General features: G+C 30.2%; 4 protein-coding genes across 10 annotated transcripts in view; 2 read left to right on the forward strand and 2 right to left on the reverse strand.

Moving 5' to 3' along the window:
* Positions 1-4,795, forward strand: part of LOC105200038 (neuropeptide CCHamide-2 receptor) — a 106,489-nt gene extending 101,694 nt beyond the window's left edge. For 4 of the 5 annotated variants that reach the window (XM_011167407.3, XM_039450056.1, XM_039450055.1 and 1 more), the window contains 5 exons: positions 108-307; positions 666-838; positions 961-1,175; positions 1,728-1,915; positions 2,215-4,795. In XM_011167407.3, the coding sequence (XP_011165709.2) occupies positions 108-307; positions 666-838; positions 961-1,175; positions 1,728-1,915; positions 2,215-2,237 (799 nt within the window). In that variant the 3' untranslated portion in view covers positions 2,238-4,795. Of the gene's footprint in view, positions 1-107; positions 308-665; positions 839-960; positions 1,176-1,727; positions 1,992-2,214 lie in introns of all 5 variants that reach the window. The other variant, XR_003268443.2, reaches the window with a different exon arrangement.
* Positions 4,796-4,932: 137 nt separating this feature from the next.
* On the forward strand, positions 4,933-10,249 carry LOC105202352. Of its 3 annotated transcripts, none has more exons than XM_039450057.1 (5): positions 4,933-5,445; positions 6,292-6,329; positions 6,718-6,780; positions 8,266-8,374; positions 9,369-10,249. In XM_039450057.1, exons 1-5 carry the CDS (start codon positions 5,439-5,441, stop codon positions 9,800-9,802), a joined length of 651 nt encoding a protein of 216 aa, XP_039305991.1. In that variant the 5' UTR covers positions 4,933-5,438; the 3' UTR covers positions 9,803-10,249. The 3 variants fall into 3 exon arrangements, with proteins under 3 accessions (XP_039305991.1, XP_025988436.1, XP_025988435.1); XM_026132651.2 differs by having other exon boundaries at positions 4,933-5,431; XM_026132650.2 differs by lacking the exons at positions 4,933-5,445; positions 6,292-6,329 and having other exon boundaries at positions 6,356-6,780.
* A 541-nt stretch (positions 10,250-10,790) lies between these two features.
* On the reverse strand, positions 10,791-21,256 carry LOC105202351 (6-phosphofructo-2-kinase/fructose-2,6-bisphosphatase). The gene is made up of 6 exons (XM_011170816.3): positions 19,879-21,256; positions 15,405-15,563; positions 15,104-15,264; positions 14,493-14,876; positions 14,079-14,348; positions 10,791-13,888 (listed from the first exon to the last, which is right to left on the reverse strand). Exons 1-6 carry the CDS (start codon positions 20,081-20,083, stop codon positions 13,460-13,462), a joined length of 1,608 nt encoding a protein of 535 aa, XP_011169118.1. The 5' UTR covers positions 20,084-21,256; the 3' UTR covers positions 10,791-13,459.
* A 2,821-nt stretch (positions 21,257-24,077) lies between these two features.
* LOC105202349 (transmembrane protein 147) lies at positions 24,078-26,129 on the reverse strand. The gene is made up of 4 exons (XM_011170815.3): positions 25,795-26,129; positions 25,575-25,713; positions 24,543-24,764; positions 24,078-24,460 (listed from the first exon to the last, which is right to left on the reverse strand). Exons 1-4 carry the CDS (start codon positions 25,869-25,871, stop codon positions 24,209-24,211), a joined length of 690 nt encoding a protein of 229 aa, XP_011169117.1. The 5' UTR covers positions 25,872-26,129; the 3' UTR covers positions 24,078-24,208.
* Between the last annotated feature and the right edge of the window lie 17 nt (positions 26,130-26,146).

The following is a 26,146-nucleotide window of genomic DNA, read 5'->3' on the forward strand; positions in this document are numbered from 1 at the left end:
ATGGAAATTAATTGTTGCTTACACTTTGAGTAATTTATCTTTGAAATGAACAAGTTTCTACTAGTTTATGATATAATCTATTGTCTCATCTTGTCACGTTTTCGTAGATATTGCGCCATCGTCAATCCCATCCGTCGCCATATAGCAGGTTTAAACGCAAAACCGCTTACCATTTTAATGGCTCTCCTTATTTGGGTCTTTGCAATTGTCGCAGCCTTGCCCGCCGTGCTCTACTCCGAAGTAGAAACTGTAATATTAGTTAACAACCAGACCATTTTCTTCTGCAACCCTTTTCCGAAAAGTCTTGGTAAGCCTTAATGCGCTTCTTCTAATGTCATAAAACTATAAGTGAAAGTACGTAAACGCATATGCAAATTTTATACTACTTATATAATAATGTTATTTTTATTTGTTACAAAAAAATAATTACAAATTTTTTCAGACACTTAATGGCCAAATAATAATTGATAACTTATATTTTTATCATCTTTTTTTGATGTTGCATGTCCCATTCGAAACCTATATATCATTGTGTGTATGTACACAATAATTTATCTTAATACGTGGAGAAATGACAAAATTGCAATGCAAGAAAATATAAATTTTCTAATACTAGTAGTTACGCTACTAAACGAAACACTATATCATGTATTTTTGTGTTACAGGGAAGACCTACGAAAAGGGTATGATAATATTTAAATTTTTAGCATATTATCTGATACCGTTATGCGTGATAGCTGGTTTCTATTTGGGTATGGCATGGAATTTAGCGTTGTCAACCAGAAACATAATAACTCGTGTTAATCTCCATAATGATCAGATAAATGCGCGCAAAAGGGTACATAAAAATATATTACTAAAACATGGAAATATTAAAATCATGCTTATATACTATTAAACAATTTTTGAAATTCAATTGCCTCTTTTTGATGTTATTGTATTAATGCTATATTTCAACAGGTGAGCAGAATGGTAGTGTGTTTCATAATTATTTTCGTGATTTGTTTTATGCCGCATCATATATTTATGCTGTGGTTCCATTTTAATCCCACGTCTCATGAAGATTATAATTATTCTTGGCATTACTTCAGGATGGTTGCTTTCTGTCTCAGTTTCAGCAATAGTTGTGTTAATCCTATAGCTCTCTACCTAATTAGCCGCACGTTTCGTAAAAAGTAAGTGCGTATATGTGTGTGTCTCTGTGTATGTGTATGTAATATTTCTTGATATGTAAAATAAAAAATTTTTATGTTAACCAAATGCCAGTAAATTTTAATTAATAATAATTATTAAGAAATGTAACTTCTTTTAAATTCGATAACAGCCAAAAAAATTGCGAAACAAAATTCATAGTACATTACGCAAAACTTACTTAACACTTACTGAAATTTACTATTTTCAACTCTGAAGTAATTCAAATTAATTAAACATATTTATGTTAAAAGAACGTATAATAAAGTTCTCGCAGATTTTTCTACGAAAAGATTGTCTATACATTTTCTACACTTATCACAAAATATAACTTTTCTTTTTTTTGTATATTTATCTTTATATATATATCTTTTTTTTGTATATTTATCTTTATATATATATATATATTAACGCAAAAGTGTTTTATTTAAATAAAAAGTATGTATAAATGTAAATTTGGAAAATTTAACTTTTGCAAAATTCTATTCTTTAAATATAACACGATGTATGTTTAATTTACTATTTTTCTGTCATAGATTTAACAAATATTTATGCTGTTGCGTATCGGCCCGTTCCGCTAGCTGCGAAAGAGAGAGAATGGGAAACAGTATAATTCGCGGACATGGTGTTTCTTCACAAAGAACTCGTCGATTGTTTACCAGTTTTGGTTCCACCTTTCGGAGGCGTACTCAAGAATATAATTCGACCGGAGTATTTGAAATGGGTAGCATACACTAGGAAAAATATTATGTTCTACGAATCAAAATTTTATCGTGACAACAAAATAATTCAGTTAAAATGTACAGAACAAAACTATTTAGTTGGTAGAACCAAATTAATTTTTTTATTTACATTTTTTTCTTACGAAATGCTTTTATTGCAACAATTAAAAGACGTTAACGAAATAAATTTTGTAAAGAAAACAAAGTTTCGGTAACGTATATTGCTTTATTTCAACCAAATATTTTAGTTATTACAGTAAAATATTTAATGTAAAAGAATTAATTTTTCTGTGATTTATAGGAAAAACGGAAGGCGTGAAATAAATATAGAATTCAACGCAAATTATACGAGATATCATGATATTCCACGTACCACTAGATGCAGCCATAAAAATTATTTTGTTACAGTCTATTTAAACATTCATGATTACTGGTTATTAGTGCTCGCTGTGGTTTTACAAAAACTGAAATTTAATTTTGCAGGTAACAGAAATTTTTACAAATGTATACTCTCTATGTAATTTTGAGAAAAATGTTACGTATTAATTTTTTAACTGTAATATTGGAGGCCTTGAATGTGAATCGCAAATAATATTATTGGATTGAATGTGTGTAACTCAGCAAATAAAGTTATGTTATATGTGAACTGTGATTGTGGATTATGGTTATCCACATCTTTCTTGCGATCTCTCTTTGCAATCTCATTGTAAACATACAATGTTAGAAGCAAAGGAATTATTTTAAAAAGTTTTGCTTATAACATGACTTTATTTGTCGAATTTATACATACACTAAGACACACATTAAATTTAATAATATTATTTGAAATTTACATTCAAGCACTAAACTTTCTTTCCTAGTGTATAAATGATTACCGTCGATTAAAAATGTTTTTATAGGTAATTTAACTTATGCTATAATTTATCCATCTAATGATTGATGATGGACATTAATGTTAATTGCAGTACAAGTTGCAGTGCCATCACTAATAATAATAACGAACTAAAACTTCGTCGAGATGCGTGTAAAAGTAATTGGTTCCTCGAGATAAATTAGATCTTATTTTAGATATTTCATATTTTTTTTTAATTTGAATAGTTTAAGTAAACTGTGTGTATATATTGTATATCTATGTATACAAGGTGCAACTGTGTATATACTTATATATGTATACATAAATAACTTATATATGTATATATGTATACACACAGTTACACACAATATACATATACATGTATAAATAAATTATTGATCAATGTAAATTACAGTACCAGTCAATTATAAGAACATCCTTAATTGACGATGGATCTCTCTACACTAAGAAAAGAAATTTAGTTTAGTTGAGACATTTTTTAACAATAACCAAATATGTTGTTTTATATGACAAAAGATTTAGTTGCTTTCACAAAATATATTTTTCTATTTTGTGCCGTGGACCAAATATTTTTATAAATAAAAAGATAATAAGCAGGTTTTAGGCTTATATTATTTTTGAAATGTTTATGGAAAGTAGAGTCCGACCGAATATTCGGTTTCTGCCAGTTTTGGCTAAAAATTTAAAGATTGGCTAAATTTCGGCCGAAACTGAAGGAAAGTTTTGGCGACGTGACCGAAACTAACATTTATTAATGTAAAACAATTATTTTTATACTAATTTGCCAAAAACTTGCTTAAAAATAATTTTATGTTTTGAAATTTTGTTGTTAATAAAATAATATGATTTGTAATGCTACAAAAATAATATAACGAATAATATGTGTTACAGTTTGTAATAAAAAAATTGTACTCTAATAAAAAGGTAATAATAATACTTAACACGTTATAAATGACTAATAATTAATCAATATTCTTAATGAAGAGAAAAAAATATGTATGTATGTACACACAATGTATATTGGCTTGTGCATGCGCCTATACATATATTCCTTTCTAGGATTTTCATATGTTATAAAAGTTTTTTCTAAAAGTTTCGATTACGGTTTCGGATTCGGCCGAAACTAAAAACCGACTGAATATTCGGTCTCAATTTCGCCGAAACTAAAAAAAAGTGATTTCGGTTGAATTCTAATGGAAATATTAATTTGGATCAAAGTTTCTGAGACCTGATACTATGACGAGTTTTGTTTCATCCGTTTCGTTTTCTCACGCTCTTTTCTCGTGTAATATTTACTATAAGATTTAATTTAACTGTGTGTATGTGTGTGTTGCGCGTGCGAGGGGATATGTGTGTGTATCTGTATTAGTGTATAATACTAGCTACTTAATCAGCGTTATATACATACATACATATACATATATATATATATATATATATATATATATATATATATATATATGTGTATTGATGTATTTGTGCATATATGTAAATTATACATATAGAGTTCCTTTAATTGTAAGTACGCTCATTACACGTTTACTTCGTCTATCGCTCGAAGTTTATAAGATAATATATTGATTGAAAATATGTGATACAATCAGCGATATGAAATACAAATCAATAAAATTCTGTTCTGTAACAAGCTTCTTATTATAATATGTTTAAATTAGATTTATGATTTACCCACTAAATACGAATAAGTAATTTAAGTACTTTAAAATAATTTAAATTAACAAGAACGTTCAACATCAACGTCTGTTTACTCCTTGTATATCATTAATACGAAATACTTCGGAACAACTTATTCGATAAATTTTCATAAAGGAAAAATCAATTTCACGTAATTTAAAAAACTAATTTCGAGACATTAATACGTTGCTCGAAAACATTGTACATTTTGTAAGATGACCAACTCTAAGATATATTGTATATTTTTATATATGTTTTCCTTCATATGATTGAACCATAATAAAGATAACTCGCTGTGCGTAATTTGACGCAAAAACAATATTGTTTTCTCTTTTTTATATAAATTTTATTGAGAATGTGCACACGTAAAGATCATTCTTATTTCCAAGTCAAACAAGAATAACCGATGCGAGGCTCCCCGGCACGCGTGCAACATATCCACTCGCACGTGCCACTCGTCCATTCCCTTCAAAGAGTCATGCGTAGGGAGTAGAGAAAGGAGAAAGGGGGGCTTTTGCATCTGCCGCTCGTTCGGACCTTTACACAACGGTTGAACAGCCGGATTTCGAAGGGGGGCTGGGTGATAACCGGACCTCCCTCACGTAGGGTCCCTTCTTCAACAACGGTCGTGAAAATGAAACGGTTGGTAGTATGCGACGATCAACGTTAGTCATCGGTCGTGTTCATTGACGGTTCACTGTGGTATACAGTTAATAATGAGGATGCCGTATTTCTAGTAACAAAAAGGAAGCGAAAAAGGTGTTCTCTCTTTTTTACGAGCAAAAATTTATCAAAAATATTTTACACTGCACAAAGAAAGCGTTAGTGTGCCTGCAAGCGCGAAAAAACTTCTCCACAGGGCTAGATAACGAAGCTGATATAAGGGATAGCTGATCCAAAGTTAAGGGACAAACTTGTAGGAGTACACGGTTTTACTAGAAAGCAGAAGCGCGTAAGTAATGCGAGGTATCGTTATATCCAAGTGACTTAGTAAGACGGCCGGCCTTCCAAACAGATACCAACTTTGTAGTTCCTGTTCTTGATCCTATGTGTTCATATACTGTCGCTAATTTTATTATAAAAATTGTAATGTCGTTGTTACACAAAAATTTAACGATTTATTAGGCATCAAAGTTACAGGATTTTGAAAAAAATGTTTGAAAGAAATAATAATATTAATGTTAAATATTTTCAACTATTGTTTACGAAAATATTTAACATAATAAACGTCGAAATCAGAGAACAATCACTAATTAGCTCGATTCAATTTCGAACAAAGCGGATTATTATAGGAATGCAGCTGATATTTCGTTTCGCACAAATAGTGTTTACAATGCATTATCAAGGAGAAAGGTGTAATATGATACCCATTTTTATTTTATTAAATAACTTTGTTAATAATGAATATTTTATATTGAAGTTTGAACGATTGTATTCGTTAAAGTGTTGTTTAACAGATTTTAGACGCAAAGCAATAAAATATTTATTACTTAGAACGTGATTTATAAAAATGTAACGCACTGCATAATCGGTGGAAGAAAAAAATGGTGATAATATGGTTAGCTCAAAAATAATTTTAAAAAATTGGTTTAGTTTAAAAAATACGATATTGTGTTATAAAATTATGTATTTTTAATTTTCTATCGTTTAGAATTTTCTTGCATTCAGGAAATTTAGAGATATTATTTTATGAAATTTGCGGGGTTTGTCGCGCAAAACTCTATTTGTTACAATCAATCCTCGAATACCATTTCTAAATAAAATGTATAAAATGTATATATCAGTTTTTCTTAGTTTTTCATTGGGTTACAGATGGACGAGGACTGATCACAATGAAGAGATATTCATCGGTAAGATATTCATAATAAATATGATATACTTTTGTAAAACAATACATAATATATACAATATATATACGCAATACATATGGAATCTTTCCTAAGCCAAAACCTTTTTAGAACATGCAATCTTTCTGCTACTCACGTTTTCGGTCAGATGTCGGATTATTTCTCAAAATGTTGCGTTTCACATCCGGAATCGCGCAAACACTCGAAAACAAACTCGAAAAGAATTACTCGCGAAATAACCACGATTAATGCATCTTCGCTCACAATTATAACAATATTATTATATATAAATACACATATTCTTAATAAGACAACACATCAATGTTTGAAATTAGAAAAAGTTATAACGCAAAGTTCCTTAATACATTATACATTTTTTCATTCGAAACAGGCACCTTGTTTAGAAGACGTTGGCAATAACGCTAAAAAAATAAAAGGAATTGAACAATATGCGGTAAGTTAAGCTTATTAATTATTTTATTGAAACATTATGTGGTTAATAGTAATCAATAATAATAATAAGGTAACAAAAACTGTCTATATCAAAAAGTTATAAATATTCTATTCATAACCGAGCAGTAAGTTGATTATTTAATATCTGATTTATTCCATAAATGATTAACAAATAATTATGTAATGTTTTGGGGGACTTACTTAGACTTTTTCAAATATATCATTAATCAATGAATATAACAAAATAGAATTAATGAAAACATAAATACGTTTGGATTACCTATTTCATTAACAGAACAGTTTAACGCTTGTCATCAAATATCTTGAAGAGTAATATTTACGTAAGAAGAAAAAATAAAAATAGTAATAGGCTACGTCAAAATGTTAAATATAAGTGATTAGATAATGGCAATTATTTTAACAAAAAGGAGAGACAAATACGCTATTTGTTAAGTATCTATCAAGATGCTTCATAAAGTAGACATGTTTATAATTTTCTTTATCCACATTTATATTACATTAATAAAAAAAATATAAGTGTATTCAACTTGAAAAGTTATTTAATTATATCAACGGAAATAAAAATTTTCATTTCCAAGTTCTTGCGAACTCATGAAGGCATGAAGCAATACTTAGCATTCACTAAAAGGAATGTAATTCAAAGTTTCTTCTTTATCTATTATTCTGTATGTCCGTCGATAGCAAGGTCATCTTTGTATTAATGTTGTAAAACTTTTTTTATATCAATTCATTTTACATATACGTGTTATGCATATCAAAATTTCATGAAATTTAGGAAGCTTTGATCGTACTATCTCTAGCTTGATAAATTAAAACAATTTATAAAATTTTGATTTTTTAATTTTGTACATATTAAATCGCAATAAAATTGCATTTAATTGTTTATCTTTTGACATACAGATTGTTTCATCCAATTTACTCTTGACTTTGAGCATGCGTTAAACACGCATCTCTATAAGTTATCCGAATCAAATACAAAGTTTTTTTTCAAACATACGTCAAACCATGCATGAAAAAACCAGTTATCTGTAACAAAGCGTTTCAATTTCACAGAATATATATCTCCCTCCGCCCGGATATATATATACACACATAAAGCAATACGGTCACTATATCTATTTTAGATTTTCACACAGAATGTGTAAATTAGAAAAAGTGTTTACATATTTAAAGTTATTAATAATGCAGAATTATATTTTCTTTTATATTTTAAATTATTAATTGATTAAATATTATGTACATAAATAATTATTTAATAAATATAATTATCACTTATAATAAAGGTCCGACGTTTTAGAAACAAAACAATCAATATTGTAAGAATTTCCTTAACATAGTTAAAACATGTTTCGTGTAGGATTCGAGTGTGTGTGTGTGTGTATGTGTGTGTGTGTGTGTGTGTGTGTGTGTGTGTGTGTGTGTGTGTGTGTGTGTATATATATATATATATATCATTTTTCTATAGGCTCCAAGTACAAGGGAATATCTTCAGTTGGCTTTATCTAGAGTCTTAGAATTACAACGAGAGATCAAGGAAGGCACATACGCAGAAACCGATAATGGTAGTGATCTGGGTAATGCAAAACTTTTCTCTTTATTTTACTTTATTTTCTTTGAAATATTGCACAACTCGTACACTTGATATCACTCCGTAAGAAAGTTTCGCAACATTTTGCAATAGAAAAAGGTGGTGTACGTTCTTCTAGATCTTCATCGCGAAGTTTTGAATAAAGTTTATTACCTTTGCTCAATGTACTGCGACAAACTTTTTAGTATCATATCAAAATGATTTTGTGATTTACAAAATTGATTAGTCTGACTTGACGTATGCACATTTAAGTAAAAAATGAAAAATAATATGAGACAATTAAGAAAATTAAAAAATTAAAAAGATATTTATTCTGAAACAAATGAATAAAGATGCATATTTATAATTTATTTAAATGTACATTTTTCCCAGCATTTTACCCAGCGCAAAATGGTAAAATCTTTAAACCAGAGAGTTGAGACAGAATAACAAATTATAAATGATAGATGGTGATGCTTCAAGATCAAAGATCAAATGTTTTGATGAAAGCTATTTTGCAAATTCTTCGAGTATGCTAAAGTATGCATTACTAATCGGTGTCTTTCATTACATAAATGCTCCAACATCAAATGTTTTGCTAAAGTCATTTTGCAAATTCTTTGAGTATGTTAAAGTAGTGCACGTAAGTCTTCAGCTGCTCTCATCAGCTGCTTATAAATAAACTTAACGTCACATACATTAAATGCGATAAATTTTGTTAATAAAAATTAAAAATTTAATCAAATTTTTATTATTAAATGTTCTTATTTTTATTTGTTTTTCTATCTCTCATTTCAAATTAAAAATACAAGTCATAACACTTTCAAATAATTACATATGTTGGTAATGTGTTTTATACTTCCCGATATGTTAATATATATTAATATAAAATCTTTTTATTCTCCCATTTTTATAAAGAACAATCTCTACGATCATGAACTAACAAATGATCAAAGTTATACTATTAAAACGTTTCCGTTTTTTTTCTTTTTTTTTTACAGACGCTACAGGCAGTGAGGAAGATTTAACGAAGGAAATTCTTACTAAAGTATTTCAAGATCTACCCGGGACACCCAATTCTCTCACTAAAATAATCGACAGAGAAACGCGCTGGAGAAATCACCATGTGGATGCCATTCATAGTAAAAGGATACAATTACTAGGTTTCGATACTTGTCGGAGAATGGTCCTTGAATTCATGAAGACCATCATGCAGGACTCACGAAGTAAATCTTCCTCATTAAATACGATCGAATCCAACAATTTTCAACAAAACGAATCGTTGCATACGAAAGATGGAATTCTACTGAATGATTTTCACAAACGGGCAACGAACGCGCAAGAAATTCGAGCGAGAATGTTCAGAAGTTTGGATTTGCATTTGGCTGCTAAACAAAGAGACTATACGTTCAAATTAATGAGATCGGATATTTAGTACTGCATATGACATTTTCAAGTGGAAATGAATTGAGCATGGAAAATCTTCGAATTTAATATATTCTTCGATATAATGAGTGTTCAGGGTGTGTGCTCGTATAATAGATCTCTCTCTCATCTCTTATTAAAATGATATTGATATTTCGTTCATTTCTGATTATAGGCATGGTTCTCTTTTAAAAACATTTTTTAGAAATATTATCTTATTAATTTGAAATTTGTAATTTCAAAGATCCTCAATGAAATCAATATTTTGCTTTTAAGCAAATAGCCGATCTCAGTTCTTGCAGCATTTATGAAAACCTATCTAGTCACACATGTGAAATTTTCTAGTCATAATTTGTATGATTATTCTGCAAATTATTTAATTATTTTATACATATACATATATTCATATATTTATATCTATATATTGACAGTACTGTTTTTTATACAGGATAGTTATAAGTGCGATCATATAATCTCTCTTGCTTATAATAATGGATTAAAAAAAAATAAAATAAAGATCTAATTTTTAAAATTAAAATGACTTAATTTATGTTACATTGTAAGTATATTCCAATACTTTTTTTTTATTTGGATTTTTTGATATTGTGTTTTTTGAAATTCGATGGCAACCGATAAAATGCGATAAAAGAAATCATCAATTTGAAAATTTCCATTTTATTTGAAAAATTCAATGTTAGACAAATCTAAAAAAAATAAATAATTTTAAAGAAATAATGAGTTAACGTTATTATTGATTATAATTTTTAGTTAAGTTCTTTTTTGTTAGTTTTTAATACAGAATTAATTGATTTATAAAAATCTATTTTAACAGATTTAGAACTTCTGCTGGTTTATTATAAAACTGTATTATAAAATATCTAATTATAATTGTAAAGATACAATACTTTTAAATTAGTAGAGGTATTGAGGGAATTATATATTTACTTCTCAATACTTTTATTTGATAAAAAATTAAAATAAGACATATAAAAAACATATTTTGTAAAAAAAATTTATTTAGTGTGTACAAATAAAAAATTCTAAAATTTTCGAACTACAAATAATATATCTTAACTATATATAATATACATATTAGAAATTATAATTCATTTCTCGCGGTGTTTTAACATATAGAGTCACGAAATGTTTAGCAGTCGCAATATCGGTAGAACGATTAGATCGACTTTTTATTTAAAAGGAAGACATATATATATAGTACATATAAATTATTTTCCCTAAAGAAAAAAAGTAAATCATCGAATTAACCCTCGTAACCGCGAATGTCAGATTCGTAGCTTAGCTTTGCGTTGAATTCTAAAAAAACCTCGCGTTTACGTCTAAACAAATATTATGCATGTTTATGCGAAACTATCCTAATAAAATACAACGGTGTAATATCAATAGATCGACGTATAAAGATATAACTTATGTATGTTATTCCACAAAGTTTTGCTTGTTCAGAATAACGTTTTAATTACATAGGAAAAAAATCATAACGAGGAAGTCATGCAGAACTTCGAGAATTCCATTTCATCAATTTAACACCATAATTTAAATCATTCAAAATGCATGTATCTTTGAATGTTCGCTCTTCTTGTATTGTATTTATATATATGCGAAAAATATTGCATACTTTAATAAATTTCTATAAAATAATATACCAATTAAACAGACATAATTGACAAATATGTGCAGTAGAAAAATTCATTTCAATAAAGGATTCAGTAGCAAGAATAAAATTATTTACGAATTACACGTTTAAATCATTGTGTACAATAATTGCAATAATCACAATACTCACTTCGTAAAAAGTTTATCGAGATAATAAGTTTTGTTTGAAGATAGCTATAATTTATAACAGCGGCTTTATAGACGCTAATAAACTAATAAAGTTTTTATCTAATAATGATGATAAGCTATTTCGGCGTCAAGATTCTTTTATGATCTTTCATTTCGTTGCAAAAAGTTTTCGTTTAATTTATTTCTATGTAAAATGATATATTGATTAATAGCTGGATACTTATAGATTATTATGAATTACAAATAATTATAAACGTTGCATTGCTGGTCAAAATATAAAACAAATTAATCGCTAAAGAAAGTATAACTATAATTACATCTAATATCTATCCTTTATAAAAATATAAGGTCTCGGAGTACCCAGATAATTTTTTGCTGTTTTTTGATTATATGGTATAAAAGGCCAGATTAAGGCATAATGTCTCAAAATCAATAGTTGCATTGGTTAACTCGCATATATCTGAACGTATCTGATATTTTTTTATTGTTTTTGACGTAATCATAAGTTCGAATATATTCAAGCAATAAAATGTGACAATAAAAGAGATCACAAATTTAAGTAATAATCCATTCAATTAAAACTTAAATAAATTTGATAAAAACAATCACAGCACGGAATAAACTTCGTAATACATTTTGAAATTAAAAAAATGCATATATATTCAAATATATTCAATATTTTTTATAGTTTTCATAAATTTGATGGCACTTAAACGATAAAAAAAATGTGATAATAAAAGAGATCACAAATTTAATAAAAACAATCACAGCACAGAATAAAATTAGTAATATGTTTTGAGAAAAAAAAATTTGATTAGAAAATTTTGAGATACGAAAAGATACGGTGGTTTATACGCGCGTCAACTAGAATGACAATATCTATGCACTATTTGTCTATTATAAACAATTTTCAACATCAAATTCTCATCCATTCTATATACAATCTATACGTACTCTTAGCACAACAAGTCCCAGACAGCATGCATGTCCAAAATCGAGACATAAGACGAGTTAAAGATATCTTTCAATATAACATGGCTCAAAGACATCTTTAAATTCGTTTTTAAAACGTTTAATGACCCGAATTTGGACACAGTGTTGTTTAGGATAATATATTTCAATCTACAAACTATGAGCGTACTATAAATCGAACACTCTATAAACTATCGACAAAATTATGAGTCCCGTGTATATGTAGAGGGCTCGAGTCATGGGCTTCCAATTGCTAGCTATTAAAAGTATATTATCGGTTTCTATCGGGATATCATGGACCTATTGTCAAAGTCGGTTCAGACATAAAATATCACCGACTAAGTGTTAAAGATCATTTATGCTCAAAAGTATCTGTGCGTTTCTCTATTGCATATAAGAACTCTTGAAATCAGAGCAGATATCTTTTATATTTATTTGTATGTTTGTATATTGATTCCAAGTAAATTAAGTTGTCTTTGCAAGATACTACGCGTGATGAACAAAATCGTCTTGCATTGCCGCCACTATACGAATACTAATGACAGTGGTCTAATTTCCTTTCATAATAATAATTTTAGAATTGTAGAATTATAAATAAGTAAATAATTTTTTAGTGCCGCAAGTATACAGCCAATTATTGGTGTAAGCAAAGAACGCCTCGCTTCAATTATGACATAAATCAACTTTTGAAGATCCTATTAATCATTTATTGAAAAATATATTATAAATAAAATTTATATAAATAGATAATTACCTTATTTTTTTTCATTGCAAAATTTTCTGATATGCAAAATCTCGTTTATTGATCGATCATCGCTTCTTTTTCCTTCGGGGACCAAACTCGTGTTTCAAAATTCGATTTATGCCATTTTCAAAGCGGGTATTCTCGATTCTCTTAGTGCTGTTGCACGAGAGTGGGCCCATTACCGGGGTTTCTCCAGGGATCCGGTATATCGAAATGTGCGGGAACCGTGATCAGAGCATCGGTAGCAGTACGGTCGCTGTTACAGTTCTTGGGCTTGACGCGAGTCGTGTTCACGCACTCGATCGGCAGCTTGAAGAACTCGAGCTTGTAATTGTAACCCTGGCTAGTGATGCAGATTATCGTATGCAGCGGTACTTCCATGTATGGGAGCTCTTCTGGCTTTTTATCAAGGAAGAATCCGATGATGCAGCGCAATATCGCCTGATGTGACACAACGAGAACGTTGTGAGAACGCTGTAGTTCAGCGATCACTGGTTCAACACGTTGCATTGCGTCGATGTAACTCTCGCCCCATGGATAACGATAACGCAATTTGTCCTGATCACGCCAAGCAAACTCCTGTTGCACAATTAAACAAGCATAAGAGATAGTGTTGTCATGGTTATTTCACGCGATCAGCCTTTATCTCTGATAAAACAAAAAAGTGATCGTTCGGACTTCGGACTTTTCGAATTTATCTACAACTCGAATATTTTTAACTGGCAATCGGTATTTTGCTCCGTTGAGTATATTTAAAAATAACACTCACCTGCGGATAACGCTCCTGCATCTCTTCGTAAGAGAGACCCTCGCAAACCCCCGCGTGAAGTTCATTCAAGGCAGCTATGTGCTCCTGAGGGGCTTCAATACTGCGCGCCGTTGCGATCGTTCTGCGGAGACGGCTGGTGAGAACCCGAAGATCAGGAATACGCATAGCATTGAATTTGTTTGATAAGGCTTGAGCATAACACTCGCCTCTGGCGCTCAATACCGCGTCGCCGCCAATTTTACCAACCACGTTATACTCGCTTTCGCCATGCTGCAACACGTAATATAAAAATATAAACTGAAAGACTATAAAACAAAATGAAAAGAACAAGATAAGTAACAGCAGTAAAGCATAAATATGAGATATTTCTTGCAATTTATTTGTACAATGTGGAAAAATGCTGCAACTGCTTACCCTTGAGAAATAAAGAGTGTGGGGTTTGAGACTGATATCTCCAAGGTATCCAAGCACGCTGGTTTCAATATGACCAGATACTTTGCAGGTCTCAATATCCATGGTAGCAGTGTCGATCTTGATCCTGGGATAAGTTCTATCGTCCATAGGTTCGTACATTTCAGCGTAAAAAGCGATCTTTGAGCGCAGATGTTCCGCGGCCAAAACGGCGTCCACCCCCGTATAGTCGGCGCAATGTCTAATGATCTCCTGTTGGTTGTACTCTAGGACTCCTGGATCGTCGCAAACGCATTCGATGAAGACAACACGATAACCAAGTTGACCAGAGAAGTAATCGTAGACCTCCGTGCGTTGCGCTCGCGTGATCAGCATAGCGTCCAGGATCTTAATACAAGCAGAGAAAATAACTATGCAATATCGTACCGTCTATGAAGCTATCCAAGTGACACTTTATCTAATCAATTGCCACGCAATTGTCCACGATACTTATAGGTATATAGCAAAATAAACGATGATGCAAAGTAAACAGAGAAATAACATTACTCGAAACACATTGTTATCTCCTTATCGTAGTTTGATGAAGAAATCGTGAACGTATTATGGACACTTACCGCTACAGTATTTCCAGATGCGAGCCATGCCGCACAATCTTGCATGGCATCTCTCTGAGCGAGAGCCATTAACGCGTTGTTTGCCGCATTGTCCGACCGGAAGAGTTCGAGTGATATATGGGGTTCGAACCGCTTCCTTCGATAATTACTCACGCGAAACACTGAAACAAAATTTATAAAATATTGTAATCCTCTCTACTTGCTATCAAGCATGTGACCGCAATAAATCTTTATAAAGCGTATAACAGATTTAATAAATAAGACATAATATCTCAAGAAATATCAATAAGTACATGCTCACCTTTTGCAGTGACGCCATTCCAAATAAGTCTGCGTGCAAGGCTTTGCCCTATTTGACTTTTTCCTCGAGCTGGCAAACCGCAAGTGGCTATGACAACTCCCGCAAATTTGCGCGATGGCTTCGCCAATCCTGAGATTCTTGCCTTCTCTTTGGCGGGATCTAAGCAGAACATGAGCAATGAGGCATTTAAAACTCTATTTACGCTTATTAGGCAATTTATGCGAGTGCTATCTCGAATTTAATACATTACTGACTAAAGATTACTATACGACAACTATGATGTAAGTTTTTAAACATATTTCTCTCCCTCATGCACGATTAATTTTATTTCCAAATTCAACAATCGACTTTATTTCTTGAAATAACTTTATTTCTCATCTATCTGTTTTCACGTTTTATGTTTGCCTCTCAAAATGACAACAAAATTTTTAAGATTTACAGGATAAATAACTAAATATAATTTATTAGTCAGAGCTTCTTTGAACCAGATATTTTATTACACTAGTGCACATTTTGGCAATATATTTAGATACACGTCGTTCTCACAGACGTGAGCAGTAGTAACATGAGAATGGTATATACAGCATGACAATGTGACTTTGGACTTGCAGCAACGTAATAATCAAATCCGCTCTACTTGAAAATAACAGTGGTAAAATGTTTGTTAGATAAGTTGCGAGAGTTAAATACATTCAAATTATAGAGTGGAATAATAATGCATTATGCATTAACCTGAATTTTTACACTGCATTATACATTTGCAAAAGCATCTAATTATGAAGAACTTTATAAGCGTGCCTTCTATTATGAAATATATTCATGTGCATAGAAATTACAATTTTGCATTGTAACAGTTTCTAACGATAAAAGCTGTTTGTAAAAAAAAATTATATTATAATTAATTTAATAATCCATAACCATAAAGTATTCATGAAATGTATTTTTATAAACACAAAATAAGGAAATCGCAAATTTTTTTATTAATAACATGATAATTAAATCAATTCATCACTACACGACAAAAACCTTAATTCAAGTTTCCAAAAGTAAACACATCATATAAAGATTAATTCAAAAGACAAGAAAACATATTACAAAATTAAATTAAAATTTACAAAATATTGAACAAACAATTGCATACCGAAAATAATTTACAGAAAATATATGTAATTTTAATTAAAATGCGCGTAATATTTAATAATTAATTATTAAATATTAAAAGGATATTCTTAAAATCTCGTAACATTTCTTTTCAATGATTAACTAAATTTATAGTAATTTTAAAATGGGCAAGTAAATAATATGTTGTTTAAATAATTTTATGTATAAAGCACGTGCAAGTTATCTTATATAGCTTATATTTATCTACAGACGTATACAGATAAAATATTGACAAAAACGATATTTGATAAGAGAACCAAAACCTCATTGTTCTAAAGGTCTTTGCATGAATTTGATGAATTCTGTGACGTCGAATGAGCGGGCAATCAAATATATATGTCTCGTGCCTCGCTAGGAACGGGTTTTATATTTAGATTCGTAAATGCGTGTGCACTGGCTTTGTTTCGGCTTCCCCACGCGTTACTGAAGCCAACTATAATTTGCCTTTTAAATGTAATTGTATGTAGTAAAATTCCAGTTATTGTCAGCAAGAATAAAATAATTATTTCTCTTCTTTTCAATTTTGCAAAAGTGTATATTATCACTATCAAATATTTTTTGAGCTTTACATTTTACATATTCCTAGATGATCGATTATATTGATTAATGTCTAATACAAACATGTAATTAGTATCCTAACTTGAAAAGTTTATGATTATTTTTAATTATTTTTGCAGTTTAGTACGGAAATAATCGCTTAAAAAGGAATTTCAAAAATATAAAGTATTACCTGATAAGCTTATCTTTCTGTCTCATCTAAATTCAAACTGATAATACATATGCATATAATGACCTTTCGGAAAAATTTATGTTATCTAATCAAGAGATAAAAAATTTTTATTTTAGGTTATTATATGCGTAGTGTGTGAGATTTATTGTTCTGCGCATTGTAAAGTGTTCTATATATTTTTTTATATTATAACATGACTAAAATACATTTATTATTAATTAATAAAAATAACAAATATATAAATTAAGAATTAATTTTATTTCAATTATTAGTATTAAAAACTTTAACAAAATGTTTAACTTATTCAATTATCTTTCTTTCCGTGTTAAAATCTCAGAAATTTTCTCTTACAATATATTTAACATTTCAAAGGTATTATTATATTAAATATGAAGAGAATAGAACAACTTCTTAAAAATTTTATTTTTGAACCAATTTGAAATCAATATTATTTTAACAGAAATCTGATTTAAAACTAACACGTTTTATGAGATTTAATATTATATACATTTAAAAAAAAATTTAATTTCATTCATTTATTTCTATAATCTCTCTTATATCCGTAAAAGAATTTACAATAAATATAAAAGTCACAAAAATTCTGAAATTCCCCACTTACATAACTTACGAGATAAAAAATGAATATGATTTGGTTTCTGACGACATAATGATAAGCTATCGATTCTTCAATGCCAGAACGATAATTTAAAGATGTAGGTATTTATCGTTTCAACAGATAACATGCACAGACATAACATTTGGCTTTCAAAAAAGAAAAACTTCTTGATAGAATGTCTTTTCTATACAATTTAATATAAAAATATATTATTTGATATGTAAATCATCTTAGCACTTTATTTTGTGTATCTTCTAGTATGTATTAAAATTTTAATTAATTTACACATATATATCATACAAACTATTTATCGTTCCTATTGGAAATTGTTCTATAAATTTTATATTTTTTGTAATTTTATATATTCCCGCGTTCATATTTTTATTCAATATGGGAATGTTTTTAACTGAAAAGCATATTGCATACATAAAACTTGAATGTGACGTATAATAAGCAGAAAATACCAATTGATCAATGCTTACATTCGCATACAATCTAGTCAATCAAGTAAAAAAAATTTTATAATATACTTTAATTATATCCAATTATTTCATTTTTTATGATACATTCTATTGTTTCACAAAATTGTATATTTCAAGAATCTAATACTGCGTACTTATGACAATGAGGCTTGTAACACGAGAACAGTGTCGTAAATAAAAGTGCGGATGTTGTAATAAAAATGCAGCATTGATGGGGCAATATAATGCTTGCGTATTCTTGAGTTTGCATTAATGAAAAAAAAAACTGAATTCTAAGGCAAGATGTTAATTATTCCGACATATCAGTGATTGTCCAAGCCCAGTGAGTGTAAGGTAATGAAAATGATTGACGATTAAATGGATCGCATTCATACGTATATTTATATCGTAATTCATAATTTTATAACCAGCCACTTTTTTTCATGCACAGAAAATAATACCAATATAAACTTATATAAACTTTTCTACATTTTGAAGACATGAAATATTCGCGGCTGTTAATTTTACGCCGGAAATTACAAAAGAAGTACAAAATGCATAAGACGAGTAACAGATGTTGCCATTACCGAAGATGATGACCTCAATACACGAGTCGTCGTTTTCCTTTCACTTTTCATTTCCTTAAACCAACTTCTAACTTCTAACATAGCGTAAGAAAAATGCACAAATTCGTATATTAAGTAGAGTATTATCTGTATGATATGTGCTATATACTTATTTATTTTTTACAAATAAAAATTTCAAAAAATTTAAATTTAATTTAGTTTAAAAGAATTTAAAAAAAAACATGAATTTCAAGTTCCTTTTTTTCTATCTCAACATGCGATGACTTTACACTTAAAACGAATCGATTAATATTGATAGTAACAACAAGCAGCGAGTAATGTAAATGCACATGCATAAATTGCTGTAAAAGATAATAACTTTTTTACATAGAAGATACTTTAACTTTCAAACCTAACATTTAATAAAATAAAAAAACTATTACATTGCACAACATGCTTAAATATATTAAAAAAAGTTTATCAACAAAATTATGCTAGCATTTTTTTAAAAGATAATTGTAACAATAAATTATTTAATTGATAATTCTATAAGAGCATAATAAATACTATTCTTTTTATAACAAATGCTTGAATAAACTTTGAACATTTTACAATGTAAACTTCAGATACAAATAATAGAAAGACAGCACATTTTTGTCATTGAAACTGTGACTTTTGCCACTAGTTCATAATTATTTCTTTTTATTTTTATCAGAGGTTACGTAACTGAATGCAGCCAAAAGCTTGTCTGATGAATTATGTATGTATGTGTTTGCCATACAAAACACTTTGGTAACTAAGTTACATTGATCGTATGCAGATAAGCTTTATTATCCCCAGCAGAAAAGCGAATGTTGAAAATCAGTGACGTAAAAGAATACATATTATGTAAGCAAACATTGCACATCCCTCAAGCGACTCACCCCGCGCGAAACTTTACCTTGACGCTGCTCTTCCGCGTTTGGGGCCATGATAGTCGTGGTGTCAGCGTTCAAGAGTGTTTCCGTGTTAGACGTCTGCCTCGCGGCGAGATCGCTTTTTTTCTCCTCCAGAAAACCGGCTTGCAGGGCCAGTTTTCTGATCGCGAGACAGTAACCCAGTAACGGAGTCGCTAGCAGATCATAACATGCGGCGACCCAGGGCATAACCGAGGAACCCAAGGTATTGCGAAGAACCGGTCTCTCCCGGATATTTGGTTCTCCTCCTCTCTTCCTCTTCCTTTCGATGACGGCGAAATTATGATCGATTAAAGAATAATACCGAGGAGCAAAAGGAAGCCTGACGAGGAGCTAGCTGCTCAAAAAAAAAAAAAAAATCCACCAACGGACGAGAGCCGCTTCTACTCTATCGCACGAATACTCTACTCGCGAATTGTCGCCTGGCTCCTTGCGTATCTACTTCCTGGTTAAGCCCCCGGCTAAAGCTCTTCCGAGAAGTGATCGCTACTTGTGTGTCGTATTATGGAAAGCAAGTCCTCCCTCATTCCAATTTGCTTGATCCTCACTTCCGGAGCCAGTTTGCGAGCTTCCTTGAGATTTGTCAGAGAAAAGATCAGGCCTCTGCTTGCGGCGTGTCGCACGATTCCCTTTCGCTCGTGGCCGTTTCTCTCGCTGCTATCGATAATGATGTTGTTGCCGTTGCTGCTAACGTCGTTGCTCGTTGGCGACAGTGCGCGCGCGCAAACGTATACACCCGCTGAAAATTTACATAGTAATAGCAACACTTTAGTTACTCCGATCTAACCAGCTGCTTTTCTGCTCCGAGATTCTAGGCTTTGAGTCGAGGTCACTGTCGCGTTCACTCTTGTCGCGCGTACTCCTTTTCTATTCTCTCGATTTCTCTTCCTCTTTCTTTATTATTAATTTTTTTTTTTCGACGTGACTCCGATCGACGTGCTATCGACGTTGGCGTTCAATCAGCCGGTGCCAGAAGGTTTTAACTGATGCTTTTCGAGACTTCTCATAGGCACGATTCAGTTCTTCAGCTTCTTCTCTCAGGGAACACGCTCTATCGTGGCGATGATGCAAGTGTGTCCGTTCGGACGAGAATAGACGCTGTTCTCTGCAGATGCGACCGGTCGATACGTACTTCTCGGCTCTCCGTCGACTAGTAAGTCTGGTTCTACCGCGGCTTTAAGCAGCATCGACCAGAAGCCACGAGCGAACAACTCCGTTTTCCGAGCCAATGGAGAAACAGCTGGCCCCTCTACCGCGATATCGGACTTGCGCGCGATGAGTGAATATCCATTTTTCCTTGATCCGACGCGACTGCTTCTCACAAAAATCGCGAACAATGAAAATTTACTAACACGAACTTTCCGCAAGATCACAAAAAACAAAAAAAAAATTATATTATCTGTCTCTGTGAAGTTAGATCCATTGACCTTTCATTACTGTTGAGTCTTCTCCTACAAACTATCTCGCTGATAGCCTATTACTTCATATAATACAAAGTTTTGACCAATATATATGATTTTTGTAGGTTCTTTTTCAATTAATTTTTGTCCAGTGCTTCTGCAAAATAATTCCGACTACTGACTTACTATTGACAATGTTCTAATACATATTTGATTAGCATCATAAATTAGATACATTACGCTTGATGAAACCGGCTTGCATTTTTCTTGGCGGATCATGTGTCCAAAGTCCACAGTTGTTTTTCCTATTTTCACGTAATCGTTTGGCAAACGACCATCCAGGCGCGTGTATTCGGCGTCATTGAGTTAAATGAAGAGATGCCGGATCACTAATGTCCTGACCTGCCGCGTTACATCACGTGTACGCCAATATATGGAGCAACTTGTTCCATATAGACAAAATGTGAACTTTGGAATCGTTTTGGTGACGCGTCGAAATAACGTTAACTGAAGAAAAATGTCTCGTACCAAGAAAAACCTTTACGTACGTACTGTAGATTAATATTAGAATCCTGAAATATATGAATAATGCACCTGTACACGTGCATGTGTGTATAAAAATATTTATTTTCCTGAATATTTTCATAAAACTAATTAATCGAAAGTATAAAACGTAAAGCAATCTTCTGTTGTATGTATTGTTTGCGAAATAGCTATAAATAAATGTACCAAAGATACCCTAATCAGCAGACATTGATTAAATATTTTTTTTAATATTTCAAAAAACATTGTCAGCTGATTGGAATGTTAACATGAAATTTCTTTTAAAAAATTATATAATTCTGAATTACAAAAATTAAAACAATTATTTGAGAAAAAAAGGAGATCACGCTTTCGCTTTTGTGTTTAACAAAAACTATAAATCTAAAATTAAAATTTGGAAATCTCATATTTTTGATAAATCGTAAAGTATGGAAATTTATGAAAATAAATGAAAAATCTATGTATCTTGTTTACACTCATAAATAATGACGCTAGAGACATTAGATTTTTCTCATTGCACCTACGTAAGTAAAATGTCACATATTTATTGCATTATTTGTATGATAAGAGAAAAGTACATCATATATCTGCATGATAAGTGATTCCCAGTTACGTGATAGAGGTCACACTGATCTAGTAAAGTTCAAAAAAACGCATTTATAAAATTGCAAAACGTCAACTTGTTCCAGAACATTCCGCTGAAAGCAAATTATTCATTAATATGTCGCAAAATTTCATAAAATTTAGTTTTTTACGTACAAATTCTAAATAAAATGATGTCATAAGGGACGTCATAATTTTAATTGTACATACAAACACACATTCTCGCCAACTTTCATAAGAGTTTATTGATATAATGTGCGTTATTAGTCAATTTAAATTCCAATATTGTCAACGATGCTAAATCGGACTAACTGAAAGGATGGTCAGCAGGTCTGTAGACAGATCTGTCATGTCCCTGAGCAGATTTTGAATCATAAATTTAAAGAAAAAGAATACTAATTACATACATAAATTATGCATTATATTTGAGAAAACTTTGCTTTATTATAAATGATTAGTTTAAATAAACTGTTTAGATCGATGTTATTAAAACAAAGAAAGTTCATACTGGTAAATACTCACAATTAATAGTTGAAATGGAAATTCCACTGTGTAACTCTCTCTGAGATGATTCACGCCATTAATATATAAGCCAGGGAAATACTCTACTTCTATGATTTATACATTTGCGAGAATTAGCAAAGTTAATAAATTATATCTTTCAAAAAATTCCAATATAATATTAAAATTTTTAAAAACAGTAAGTTACACATAAAACATGACACACAAATATATTCCTTTTTTATTTATAGTTTTTTAATTTCTTTGATTAATTTTTATTGTATTGCATATTTTGTACACAAACTCGTAATGAGTAGATAAAACAACAAAATGTATACAACAAAATATAGTTACAATATTTAAAATTAATTTGAAAATTAATTAAGAATAACGTTTAGTTTTTTCCGATGATTTATGATCGAAGGAGGGGAAAATAATTTGTCCCTTTTAGCTTTGGCTTAGCTTCAAATTCGAAACAATCAAGGTCTGTCATTAGCGAGGTCTATTCTAAAACGATTATCATCATGAATATTTATATATATGCAGATCTGCGGTCACTAACGTCCGTTAACTACAAAAGAACAGTCTATAGAATAAAGGACAATGAGATGATAAAAATCATTCTCGGCCATTGTTCTTAAAATATTCTTGAATCAAGGATATTAATTAAAATAATAGAACTGCCATAAGAAAATATATTATTGTAAATATACTTTATTAATAAAAATAACTTAAAAAGAATTTTATTTTATATTTCACACTTCTGTATATTTATATTTTTCATTTAAAAAATTGAATAAAGATGCATCATTCATACAGTACAGTTTAAATCAAGGAAATCGGAAATATGATGAAATTCACATAATATAACGTATACTGATACAAAAGTATTTTTTCATGATATTGTTTGGAAAAAACTATATACCTTTTTGATATTTCTATCATTGAAAAAATCTCATTTAAAAGAAAATATATCAACTTTAAAAAAAAATCCTCTCTTCTCATACAATACATCACTACAGCATATTATAGCTCGCAAGATGATTGTTGGATATTATTAATATTTAACAAGAAATACTTTCAAATTGTGAAATTTATAACATAAAATTCTGTAGATAAAAATAATACAATATAAATATAATAACAACGCATTTATTATGCAATGTACAATTATGATATTATATAATATTGGAAAATGGAACACATTGATCAATGCAACCTTACACCACTCACACATAATAAGTATGCATATAAATTGAGGTATTATTTAAAAAATTCCAATTGAATGTGCGAGACCTGCATAAATATGCAACGTCGTTGCACCAATCAAAAAGGTAGTAATTGCCTTAATAATAAGCGTCGACCATGGACCAGCTAATAAAAATGATGAAAGAAAGTCTAGCATAAGTGGCCTGTACACTGTAAGTACGAGCATACTAATTACTATAGGAACTAAACCACGTCGTAAATCGTGTCTAGACCATAACCAAACCAGTGTTGCAGTTGTTATGTGTTGCACCTGTTAGGAATTTCCAATAAGTTTTGGTTTCCTTACACTTGCATCAATTTCTCATCATAAAATTTAGATAATAAGTTCTTACCAAATTGATGTTTGACTCGAGACTCTTTTGGATATATTTCCAATCAAACTCAGCACCACGCGCTCCAACCCAGAGCAACAAAAATCTTGTAAGCAACACCTCAGCTCCTGCCCATCCTATACCCGCAGTTAATACCTTGGCATGACCTTTGCCAGGTATACTATTTAGTACTAATAAAATTCCCACCAAATCTGCCAGATCAATGGATGATTTTAAAAATTCCTAAAACATTAGTTTTTTTATACAGTGTTTTTTAATTCTTTTTAAAAATAGTAATATATTTGTAAAAAAACAATGTTAAATAATATAAAGTAAATGTAATAAAATTTTAATAATATATCACATATTAAACCGATATGTAAGTAACACAAGAAATAAGAAAAATGCTATTTTGATTAAAGTAGATCTTGTTTTAACTTTATTAATTTAATGCTTAATAATTTAATAATTTAATTTAATAAATTTAAAAAATTTTAATAATTGTTTAATTGAGAACATTGAAAAAATAATTTGTTAACAATTAATAAATGAAACTAGATTAATACATGAATAACACAAATAAATAGAAAAGTATCTTGTATAATTACAGCTATATTTTTAGTAATATTTTTTAATAATATTTCAATAAATTTACTTAAATTTTCTAGTTTTGCAAACTGCATGTCAATCATAACTTTCAGTCTCAAATATAATCCTAAATTAAAATAGCAGTATCACAAATCAAATTAATAATTTAATAATATTGATACTAATAAACATTTTTAAATTGTAGAGTATTGCGATAAATATTATCTTAAATAGAACATTTTTTTAAATCAGGACAAGTAACTTATTTTTGGAAAAAGATTTATAGCAAATTCGATTAGACACACTTGTGCACATTGGTCTTCATTAAAGCATTAAACTGTACAAAAATCGACATAAAAATATGTGATATATCACTTTTATATTTAAGCAGTGAATTAGTTTTATGTGCATTGGTGAGCACTAATGCAGTCCAATTGAATTCGTTATTAATAATAATATACATACTCCAAAAACATCAAAACCCTCTTCTCCCACGCTATCAGCAGTTGGAAAAAATGTTGCAAGCGCCAGCATTTTTACAAGCTGCGTGAATATATAAATGCCACCGGCTTGAATACATTTCCAGAATGCACCGTATTCCGACCTGAAAATGCACATTTTCCTTTACTGTACGTATTCTTAATAAAATTTAGGTTACAACTGAGAATATTCCTTCAATACTTACAAGCCAGAATATTTGTAGGTCAAGTAATATGGCACGTATACCAATGCTAAACAATTTCCGAAGTGATATAGCGTCATTTTTTAGTGATGTTCAGTCAATTTGTGATGTCAACTAAGAGATGAACGAATCATAACCAAATAATGAACATCATGACACACTACCGTATGTAAGTCTATTCTTTTGCTTGTGTAGTTTCTTGCAGCTGTACGCAACTGTACGATATCTTTTGCACTTACAATGAAATAAACATATAATTAGGCATTAGAGAGAAAAGGAAAAAAAATCAGAAATACAAAAAGATCAGTTGCAAGGAACAAATCTCATGTCGCAAACGTGGTGAACTCTTGAAACT

Source organism: Solenopsis invicta, chromosome 5, assembly GCF_016802725.1.
Source record: "Solenopsis invicta isolate M01_SB chromosome 5, UNIL_Sinv_3.0, whole genome shotgun sequence".
Taxonomy (NCBI): domain Eukaryota; kingdom Metazoa; phylum Arthropoda; class Insecta; order Hymenoptera; family Formicidae; genus Solenopsis; species Solenopsis invicta.

Excerpts from the sequence above, each read along its gene's own strand:
- LOC105202352 (XM_026132650.2), top strand. The coding sequence starts at position 6,406 with ATGGAATCTTTCCTAAGCCAAAACCTTTTTAGAACATGCAATCTTTCT. Across the intron at positions 6,781-8,265 it reads AAGGAATTGAACAATATGCG|GCTCCAAGTACAAGGGAATA; the intron begins GTAAGTTAAGCT and ends ATTTTTCTATAG. Across the intron at positions 8,375-9,368 it reads CGATAATGGTAGTGATCTGG|ACGCTACAGGCAGTGAGGAA; the intron begins GTAATGCAAAAC and ends TTTTTTTTACAG.
- LOC105202351 (XM_011170816.3), bottom strand. The coding sequence starts at position 20,083 with ATGCCCTGGGTCGCCGCATGTTATGATCTGCTAGCGACTCCGTTACTG. Across the intron at positions 14,349-14,492 it reads ACACTCTTTATTTCTCAAGG|CATGGCGAAAGCGAGTATAA; the intron begins GTAAGCAGTTGC and ends TACGTGTTGCAG. Across the intron at positions 13,889-14,078 it reads TGCAGGAGCGTTATCCGCAG|GAGTTTGCTTGGCGTGATCA; the intron begins GTGAGTGTTATT and ends ATTGTGCAACAG.
- LOC105202349 (XM_011170815.3), bottom strand. The coding sequence starts at position 25,871 with ATGACGCTATATCACTTCGGAAATTGTTTAGCATTGGTATACGTGCCA. Across the intron at positions 25,714-25,794 it reads ACCTACAAATATTCTGGCTT|GTCGGAATACGGTGCATTCT; the intron begins GTAAGTATTGAA and ends GTGCATTTTCAG. Across the intron at positions 24,765-25,574 it reads AGGGTTTTGATGTTTTTGGA|GAATTTTTAAAATCATCCAT; the intron begins GTATGTATATTA and ends CTAATGTTTTAG.